The sequence below is a fragment of the Toxotes jaculatrix genome, chromosome 13, assembly GCF_017976425.1.
Source record: "Toxotes jaculatrix isolate fToxJac2 chromosome 13, fToxJac2.pri, whole genome shotgun sequence".
NCBI classification, from domain to species: Eukaryota; Metazoa; Chordata; class Actinopteri; family Toxotidae; genus Toxotes; species Toxotes jaculatrix.
In genome coordinates, this window is record NC_054406.1 from 3,912,689 (window position 1) to 3,923,301 (window position 10,613).

General features: G+C 38.5%; 1 protein-coding gene across 2 annotated transcripts; it reads left to right on the plus strand.

The window, feature by feature from the left end:
- Positions 1-1,727: 1,727 nt before the first annotated feature.
- Positions 1,728-9,854, plus strand: LOC121192331 (T-cell differentiation antigen CD6-like). Of its 2 annotated transcripts, XM_041053970.1 has the most exons (13): positions 1,728-1,865; positions 2,852-2,947; positions 4,410-4,691; positions 5,156-5,470; positions 5,896-6,207; positions 6,532-6,600; positions 6,820-6,960; positions 7,243-7,359; positions 7,584-7,706; positions 7,923-7,994; positions 8,207-8,380; positions 8,619-8,726; positions 8,827-9,854. In XM_041053970.1, exons 1-13 carry the CDS (start codon positions 1,814-1,816, stop codon positions 8,871-8,873), a joined length of 1,908 nt encoding a protein of 635 aa, XP_040909904.1. In that variant the 5' UTR covers positions 1,728-1,813; the 3' UTR covers positions 8,874-9,854. The 2 variants fall into 2 exon arrangements, with proteins under 2 accessions (XP_040909904.1, XP_040909905.1); XM_041053971.1 differs by lacking the exon at positions 8,619-8,726.
- Positions 9,855-10,613: the final 759 nt, after the last annotated feature.

A 10,613-nucleotide genomic window follows, 5' to 3' on the forward strand; every position in this document is an offset into this window, starting at 1 on the left:
TTCTGTAATCGTTTAATATTAAATTAATTCCGTTTATTTTAATTTCAGCCGCTTTATTGACGCTATGAACTAACTAAAGTGGCAACTAAACAGCGAAACCGACATTTTGTGGGGGTTGATGCGGCATATGTTTCGTTCAAGTATTGATAAGTCATTGTCTTTATAAGTAAACGTATGTAAATAACATAAGTCTTACATTAACTTTATCTTTATTTTTAGCTTTTATTTTGTTGGATTTCCCGGGCAGCCGGAGTTGGGCGGGGCTACAGAAAAGTACAACCAATAGGAGAGAGAGTTGAGTTGAGCGCGTGCTGCTGCAGCTGGATGTAAACAAAGCAGGGAGCTGTCAACATGTTTGTACGTTAAACGTACTGTTAATATCTTCATGAGAAAAACCATGTTAACATAGACAGAGTACTTTATGAAGCCCAAAAGGAAATTCCCTATCACCAAAAAAAAAAAAACCCCAACAAAAAACCCTGTAGCGTTTCTTGTCACGGCAGAGCTGATGACATCTGCCACTGTTTGACCAGCAGGGGACGCCAGAGGTTCTCCATGATGTTCACCAGTCTGAGAGGCATCTTCCTGCGCTCCAGCGAAGTTCACAAATTTGCTAATGTGTTAAAGTGAAGAAGTATTTCACACCAGCATTTTAACACCAACCTGTTCAAGTGCACAGTTTGCTGGACGAAGGGCAAGTATTGTTTCATTTGCTGATTGGAAATCACGTACTATGATTTTTAAAAACAATTAAAAGCAGGGCTTTAGCTAGCAATACTGAGGTTACTGATCCAACTCATCCCACTAACACACCTCTCAAACCTCTCTGAGACCTCTGCGCATACACCTCCTGGATTACTATTTGGATTTTGCATATTTCATTTATACACACTGCTATAAATAGCATTATAGATGATGAGTCCTTGCTTTCTTGATTTCTTATCAGCCATTTTGAATTGTATCTGTAGATGTCTACACACGTTTAAGCAAGTGAGACTGACCCAAGTCTTTAACTTCAGTCAGTCTTATTTCTTCATTTAACCGTGTGTGGTTTTCTAAATGCAGGATTCACGATCCGTTTCAGGGGCAAAACAAACTTGTTCACAGCATGATCAGTTTTCCTTTTACCAGTTTGTTTAGAAGAGGCTCCACATTAGACATGGGGCATGGGCTAATGTTGCCCTCAACTGGTTTAAGGTAGAATTAGGTCACCTGGCTGATGTACTGTAACACAAGACTTAATATCTTAGACATAGTATGACCACAAGACTGTTAACATGGTATCATGTATTATCTCAATAACTGTATTTTCACAGAAGAAACCCAACGTTTTAGCACCATTAGATTCAGTTCATTTCATGTAGTAGGATTCCTTAAAAAAAATTAAGTTCACTGTGAGTAGTTTGGTAATTTTAAGACAAATACAAGCAGCAACTTAAAAACATTGTAACATTTCACAGTATAATTTACGTCACCATATGAGTGAATATTTTTAGATATTCAGTCTACATACTGATAATTTACTGGAATTCAAATGGCTTTGGTGTCAAAGTTTCCAAGGTGACAGCATGACGTATCTATTATTTTTAAGGTATGTGAATCATGAACAGGGTATTATTTAAGGACAGGTATTCGTTTATCAGTGACAATGTCATGTGTTTTACTTCCTGTAATGAAACACTGTGGGTAAATAGGAAGATCTATGAACTGTATGTAAGAGGAACAAAGGAGGAAGCTGCACTCGACAAGCTCAGTCTGAGTTTCATCTGTGAGCAGAGACAGTAGAAGCTGTTTCAGTCTTTCTGTGAACAACATGAAGCTGGTGAAATACATTTTAATTGTTCTACTGAGCTGTGTTTGTCAAGGTAATGTTATCACTTTCATTCATTTATAAACTTTTGATTTAAATTTTTTTTATATATTTTGTGATTACATGAAAGTACTGATATTTAATACTATTTTTCAGGTGTATTAACACAATCAATGACTGTCACTCACAATCAATTCAGTTTGACCATGTTATTAAATTTTGAATTGAAAAATAATGTGAAATTGCAAATACTGGTATTGACTCTCAGTTTTGTTGTAGTTTTTTTTTTACATTATTTATGATAAGAAAATTTTAACATGGATAAAGTAACACACTGCTACCTGAAGAGCAGAATTATTTTCTATGTACAATATAACCCTGGCAAACAGCTTCATATGGTCCAGTTACACAAGCTGTTATTTTTCTTTTTGTAGGTTTTATGTTTACAAGTGCATCATTTTAATTTGGAAAACATTTTCTCCTTGAAGAGTTTAAATGTACTTAAATGGTTGAAAAGATTGAGTTCAGGATGAAAGGTGGATTAGGCACATTTGTAGATGTTACATTTTTTAAATTTTATTCGTTGTGTGATATTTACAGTTTTTAATCTCAAACTTTTATCCTTTGTATTTATTTTTTTTTATAATAGTCTTTTAGCTCAACCTTAGGATCGTCACATTGCAATTCACTACAGTGACAAGACTGAATCCATGTGATTGCTTTAAACTTTGCTGTGGGTGCTTAAGATTTAATCACAGACAAACTTAATCACAGAGAGGGGAAAACATAAAGCTGGTTTTGAAGGTAGACAGAGGAAAATCATAGTGTACATCTTCACGAAGAAAATAACAAGAATAAATTACAAAAAATTGCACCTGGCAGGCGATGCAATCTCTCATGTTTCACCCACACTGCACTCCTGATGTGAGTTGAGGTGTGTTGGTGAGTGGTCTGTATACAGGTCAAACAGCATACACTGGCTTGATGCTAACACGCTAACTGCCAATTAACTCACCAAGTCTTTTCCCGTCTTTATTTCAGCTTTTCAAAACTTGTCCACTCAAACAATCCCAACTGATGTCCAGGTGAAAACAGAGGGAGGCAATACTACAGAAATTACACAAGAGGAATTCAACAGTAAGTAATTTTTCTTCTGTGCAGAGGTGTACACCTACACATTTATCACAAGTACACTGTTGTATTATTTTTGCCAAGAATCAGGAAAACACTTCATACAGAAGTTGTATGAACAGTCTTGCTCTTATTGTCACAGGATGTGGGCTGACCTGCACATGACACACATCATTGTGAATTTTGCAGGTGCAAATCAAACTGAAATTGCAAAGCAAACTCTCCCACGCAGATTCTTCTTCAAGCAATCTTTGCTGCTGTTTGCTTCTGCTGTTTGCCCTTAACTGCATCCTCTAGAATATAGTTTCGCCCCAGAAACATCTCAGTCCAGTGAATTTTCATTTGCCAAAGTAATAGTGATTATAGATAATAAAATAAGCTCCATTCCAACTGGAATTCACATAGTGAATCAGAGCTGAGAAATTTAAAGAGTACCATAAATATTAAGGTATGTATTACTGTAAAACGGTAACACATACCACGTATAGAAACAACCAGGAAATGTGCAGGGAGAGAGAGAAGAGTATGACATGCAAAAAACCAGAGCAAGGATTTTGTGGCAAATGTATTAACCACTATGCCCTTTTAAAGTATTGTAAAAATGTATTTTTTACAGAAATTGCTGAACAATGTGATTGACATTGTCAGATTCGGTCTGCTACTAGAGTACATCAGCACATAAACAAAGTTATTACATTAAAAAAATTGAAAGTAGTTATTAAATTGTAAAAGTAAATTATAAACTACCTGTGGAAGATGTGAATTATTGCTGTCAGTGAAATGAGCTTGTACTGTTTCCTATTTTACCGTTTAATGCAGCTATTTATTTAAGTAATGAAAACCATAAATTTTACATGGATAAATGTGTTTCAAAGTTTAGCTGAAACTAAAGTGGCTTTTGGTGCTGTATGGTGGCCATTATTTATTTCGTCTTTGGTTTACAGGTCTGTCACATTCATGTGCAAAATGCTTTTCTCCTTAACAAGAAAAGCACACCCTAAAGATGTGGTCTCTTTTTATGTATCACCCACACCACACTGAACATCTGGTCAAGTGGTTTTACTCTTCAAAGGAATAGAACGCGATCGCAACATGCTGCTTGGTGTGTTTGATGCACTGTGCTGAGTAACACACTATAATAAAGTTGAGGCTTTGGTTTGAATCAGTTCCATAAGGCTTTGGTCTTTTCATTGGATTTAATGGCAGTAAGAAAAATGTAGAATATAATCAAACTTGCAATATCAGTTACTGAAAATATCCGACACACAAAACCAGAATAACTTTTGGTTGCAAATGCTGCACAAGAAATTTATAACACATACTTATCATCAGCTGTGTAAACTCAAATTCAAAACAGAGTACAAATAGTACAAATACTAAACAATCGTTACATTGATTTATGTTTGAAGGGACCAGAATTAGAGAACCTGTAGAATCTGTACATGTTTCTGCGTCTGTCTGTCCTCAGGTGACCCCTACGTTCACCACCGTGCTGCTAAATGCAACTTTACTCTCAGGCTGCCTGGAAACAGGAGCAGCGATGTGGTGGCGTTCTTATCAGACTACACAGATGTGTTGGCTGAACAAATCTGTCAGGATCTTCACTGTGGCAGTGTCTATAATGTAACTAAAACCAGCTCACCTCCCAACACCACCTGCTTTCACAACTGTTCGTACAAAGATGGCCGTTTGCAGAACTGCTCACAAAGTGTGGGAAGTAGCTGCACTGTGATTACTGAAGTGGTTTGCGGTAAGGTTGTCTTCAATATCTATCATAATTACATAAAATGTGCTATGTTTTTGAAGAAAAGTTCAGCTGAACCTGTGAAGTTTGCACAAAATGGCAATGAGAAGAGATTGTGAAACGTTTTGTCTTGACTACGGTAAAGCATAAACTCTAAACTATTTCTGCTTTGTTATAGGCTTTGACTTTTGATTTGGCAAATACATAACAACAGAACATCATATTAGAAATTCTCATTATTTGACCAGGGTGGTCTATGAGCTCTAAGTTACAGCTGGATTGCAGCTGTTGTGTCTGATCCTTTAAAAGAAATCAGGGCAGCTCTAGAAGACTAAAATAGAATATAGATAATTGATATTCATTCTTTTAATTCATCTTTTTTATTGTCAAATTAAATATCACCTAATAAGTTGATATCTGTAACAATGCTCTTTATAAACAAGCTGACAGCATGATAATGTTGTCCGCAGGCCACCATGTTTTGCAGTTGGCCGGAGGGCCAGACCGATGTGCTGGAAGGGTGGAGGTGTGGAGAAACGGCAGATGGGGCACAGTGTGTGATGACCAGTGGGACCTGAGGGATGCAAACGTGGTGTGCGCCCAGCTCAGCTGTGGTTACGCCCTCAATGTGACGGGACAGGGTGGCTCCTTTCCCCCGGGCAGAGGACCCATCCACCTGGACGAGCTGAACTGCACGGGCAAAGAGGAGAACCTGTGGACCTGTCCGGCTGCACAGGAGGAGCCCGACTGTGGACACAAAGAGGATGCTGGTGTCATATGCTCAGGTCACAGTCTGATTAAAAAACACATTCATACATACAGAAAAAAAAAATAAAACAAAACAGAAAATCACTGAACTGAAACATGAACAGAGAGAGTAAAATTCTGAGCATGTTGTTCAGTTCAATTAAATACTTAATTCTATATTTGTATGTTTATTTGTTTTGGTTGGCCTAAACATGGTAAAAAAAAATACTGTAATTTTTGTATAAAATACAAGTCTTGTTTGGTTATAATTCAAAGAATAAAACTATCGTGACTTTAGCGTCCTCACTGGTGATATCATAAATAAGGGGTTAAATCCAAAAGCTCCTTGTGTATTAAAGGGGAATAATTAACTTGACATTAATTTATTGCAGAAAAATCTTGATCTTCTTCTGTTTTCCTCATATAGTTTCACAGTTTGTAATTTCTGCGTGTCTCTGTGCAGAGATGAAAGCAATCAGACTGACTGGAGGTCTGGACCGCTGCTCTGGTAAACTGGAGGTCCACCGTAACGGCAGCTGGGGTACGGTGTGTGATAACTGCTGGAATGCACACTTAGCATACATGGTGTGCTCCATGCTGAAGTGCGGCACCAGGCCGACAAAATTCACCCAGTTTGTTCCTCATCTCACACACAACAACGGGACAATGTGGTTCTATTCGTGTGTAAAAGAACACCAGAACCTGTGGCAGTGCAGCGAGTACAGCTTACCACACCTGTGCATGGACTCAAAAGCATCTGGCGTCATCTGTAATGGTGAGTGGCAGAGTTTTTGTGTTTGTGCTTGTCAGTAAAGTGTCTCGTCCAGCAGCGGCGGGTAAGGGTTGAACTGCAACAAAATGTGATGGTTTTGTTCAGACACGGTAAAACAGGGGGAACAGCCTGCTTCCTGTTCAGTGTTTCATATCAAAGTTTTGCTCTAGGACAAACATGTTGAGCTCATTCTGCTTATAACTGTGAAACTGTGATTTAAAAAAGAAAAAATCTTTTCTTTATTTGTCAGCACCCATCTCAACCACCTCAAGCAACAAAAAACAAAACACAAAAACAAACAAACAAAACAATATCATTATCCTGCAGGTTCACTCGGGTTACCTACCCCCACACCCAGCACAGAGAACTCAACTGCAATGACCAGTTGGACGATTGGTAAATATTTAATAAGGTTTTATATTTTTGAAAAAAAAAAGACATCAAATATGTTTAGAACTGTTAATTGAAATATTCCTTGGCTCATTTAAGAGCAGTATGTTTTGTTATTCTCAGTATGTTGAGCAGGAAAGTGTTCAAACAAGCACCAACTTCCCTGTGAGTCTTGAATGAAAAATATGGTATTAAGGTGTGTTTTGTCTGAACCGTCCATCCCAGAAACAACCACAGTCGCTGCTGCTGAAGCTCCTTTCTTCTTGACGTCTCCAGAGATTCTCATCATGATCACTCTGTCTCTTCTGCTCCTCGTGTTTCTGATCACAAACACAGTGCTGTGCTGCCATTACAGGAAAAGACACGGTTGGTTCTCCTCACTGCAGCCTGCGCTGCAGCCTGATCACTTTCACTCCTTAGTGATCTGGAAAGTAAACCAGATCACTAAGGTCACACAATTCGTTCAATTCAGTTTCTTATGTTTTAAAATCCTTTTCTTTTATGTTTTTGAAAGTTTTAATTTTTTGCTTTTAAAAGTGCATTTTACTTTGTGTGGTTGTATTTAATATGCAGATTAAGACACAGCTCGAGTTAAACATTTCATACAGCTTGCATTAATTATTTATATCTTGCTTTATGCGTCCACAGCTTTCTTACTCCATCAGATGCGCACGAACCCACGACCTTCCTCTGGACATAATCACAACAACTACGAAGGCCCCGTCGACCTCGTTAAAGTCACTACCAACCAGCTGCACACCGATGGTCAGTGGTTGAATGTTTTCAAGAATATAATAAATCAAAAATTTAATTTTAATGTCTATGTAAATTTTTTTATCTTATATCGTATATTAATGTTTTCTACCTTGTCTTTCTTTATGCGGTACAGTTCATGCGTTTATGTACATGTACAGTGATGAGAAAGTTGCTTGAAAGCTTGTTGTCATCTTATCGAGTCATTCCATTTTTTTTCTGTTTGTCTCAAAAAGTCCCCCCCAATCCCAGGCAGCTCTGGACCCAGCTCAGTAGTGTTGACAGCACGTCAGTAGATACAGACTATGAGCAGTATGACCCAAGCAGTGACCAGTCTGTCCCATTATCAACCTTTAAGAGTGAGCCACATTCTTTCATTTCCTTTCCGTTTGCATTTATTATTTGATGCTTCGTAACGTTTCGCACTTCAGATGTTCTCTCGCTGTGTTTCTGCATTTTGCGGTTGAAGCTGCTGTGCCACGTGTGTGCAGTCCCTGCTGATGCTGTTTGCACTGAAGGTTTGCAGGATGGTTTGTGATTAAAATATTGCATCGTGTGCATCATTTTCAATCCAGATTCTCAGAGATACAGAACTGATGCAAACCCTTTGATGAGGCCTTCAGGTCTTGACAGTCTCTTTGAGGAAGGTGAGTCACTTGCAAAGATAAAGTTCCCTGTAATCATCAGAGCGGGGTAGATGAAATCACAAATATTTAAATTTTAACATTATATATATATATATATATATATATATATATGTATATGTGTGTGTGTGTGTGTGTGTGTGTATATATATAAGCAGTTATTTATGTTGCATTGTTTTTTGTCTTTAATATTATATTTCATTGTTGTTTTTCAGTTCCTCAACATACAAATGAAGCGACTGGACCTTTTCCAATCATCAACGGTGGCCCCCAAGATGCTCAGTACGCCAGAATTTCAAAGATCTCAGTGGACTCATTCGAAACCTCAAGTACCTCGTCTGGGGAGTGCTACGAAAACATAAACAACGGCTATGCTGCAGTCAGTCCTGGTCAGTTGAGTTCTGTCGCTCACCACTCATGTCTGTCTGTTAAATATGAAGCAACATCCAGCAGATGTATTGTGTTGATTTTGGACAGAGGTAGACTAGCTGGACACATTCTGTATGTGTGTTTTACTTGTTCAGTCTGGAGGAAGTGAAAGATGAAAGCCGATGTGAAACTGTCTCAAAAAGATGTAGATAACGTCACAAAAAGTAAAAGAATTACCTGTGGTCTCATAAATCACAGATCCGGATCCAGGCCAGTCATCTGCTGCCAGTGGTGCTTTTGATCCTTCAAGGCTTGTTGATGGCAATAATCAGTTTTATTCTGGACAAACAACAAACCTGAGTTCAAGTAAATATCACTAAACAGATGTTGCAAACACGTGTTAACACTTGTGGAAAAAAAAGAGTCAGGACACGTTTGCTGATCTTTGTTGTTGTCTGATCATTAGGTGATGAAGACGAAAGCCCTCTCTACTCCCCAGTGAGCCCTGACTGAAACCCATCTGAGGAGGACTGTGATGACCTGATAGAAGACACTGGTGGACACTCAAGGTCACACACACCCAGACTGAGATTTGTCCAGCTGTAAAACTGCACTGAAAGAAGACACTGTACATTTACTCGTATCGTTAGATCAAAGAAATATTTAGACGACACTTATACCTTTACGTTATACTTGGGAAGAATTTGGTTGAAAAGTGAAAGTTCTTTAAATGTCTAAGTTACATACTGTATAAACTCTGTTTCCCTGTGATTTCAATTACCATGTTTCAGCACATGTTGAAGTACGTGATTGAAATATTGTTCAAATAACGGTTACACGTGACTGAGACATCTTTGAAATGTTCGCTTCTTAACGACATTTAGCCTCGACTTGTAAATCACCTGGAAATCACCACATTAACGCTTACTGAGAACAGCAATAACATAGCTTTATTGTACAGGTTCAGAGACTTGAAACTTGATTGAGATACTGCTGGTGATCCATTCCCTCGGACATCCTGTTTCCCTTTTTCAGTGGTGAGAAGGGACTTTTCTCTGAAAGTTTCCTCAGTACTGACCATGACCATGTGCATGAGTGTTGTGGATTTTAGTCATTTCTGCTGAGTTGCAGCCCATCCAGAAATGCTCAGAAAGGAAGCAAAAGCACTTTGTGCGTGCAACTGCGTTGACATGAAAACGTAACTTTACCTTGGCACAAAAAAAAAGGATGGATTATCTAAAGCAAGTTGACTTTTGAAGAACACTGAGACAAAAGGAACTAAAATGTGCCCAGAAGGCAGGAAATCAAACTTAGAAGTTAAGAAATGTTTAGGTGTTCTGTGAATGTAGTTGTGATTATGTATATGTTTAATTTTTATTTTTATAGTGTTTGTATAGCAGTTTTGTGTATGTAGTGTATGTATTCAAATAACGTGCTAATGTTTGTCATGTATATTCCCGTGGATTTAAGTACAATGAAACTATTGGGTTCCAACATGATCTATACTTGTGAAGTGAACTACAGGGCCAGCGTCTTCAAACTGCCACAAAATCCTGTGGGCATTTGTAAAGTTGTAATTAAACTATTAAGTTCTACCACAAGGTGGCACTACAAGCTTGGAAGTAACTAAAGGTCCAAGTACCTGACTGGAAGTGAAGCCTTTTCATGTAAAGTCCAGAAAAAAAATCCCCAAACTGTAAAACCATAAAATGTTTGCCACAGAAATGTTTTCTGGGCTGCAACAGTAACAAATACCTGTTTGTGCTGAGTGAGGAAGAAGTCAAACCAATGCACTGTGAAAATGTTTGAGAGGGGAATTCTGGATCCTGATCAGGGGCCAACATAAACCATCAGTGAGGGCTGAAACCAGACCTGGCACGGCTCTTCTTGGTCCATTACATCTACAGCAGCTGCAGAGCATCAACGCTTCCTCCTGATCCAAAGTGATGCCTTGAATCAAAGCGATGTCTTGTTTTGTACAAGTAAATATGACAAACTGCTTCAAAGCACCTATAAAACTTTTAATAGGGCGTAGCAGTGCTGAATACAGGCATAAACATGGATTAGCTTCAGCTCAGTTAGCATGGGAGGTGGGAGTGATGATGGACTAGATTGATAACCAGCAGAATAGGGTGTTTTTTTTTTTTTTTTGAATGGAAAGTATTTGGCAAGGAACGGGGTGAGCGTCTCTGTCAGGGCAAGGGGAGGTGGGAGGAGAGGGGGTGAGGCTGCGGAGAAAAAGAGGAGGCGGAC

Coding starts and splice junctions, on each gene's coding strand:
- LOC121192331 (XM_041053970.1), top strand. CDS start 1,814: ATGAAGCTGGTGAAATACATTTTAATTGTTCTACTGAGCTGTGTTTGT. Junction 6,601..6,819: donor AATGACCAGTTGGACGATTG/GTAAATATTTAA, acceptor CGTCCATCCCAG/AAACAACCACAGTCGCTGCT. Junction 7,707..7,922: donor CCCATTATCAACCTTTAAGA/GTGAGCCACATT, acceptor TTTTCAATCCAG/ATTCTCAGAGATACAGAACT.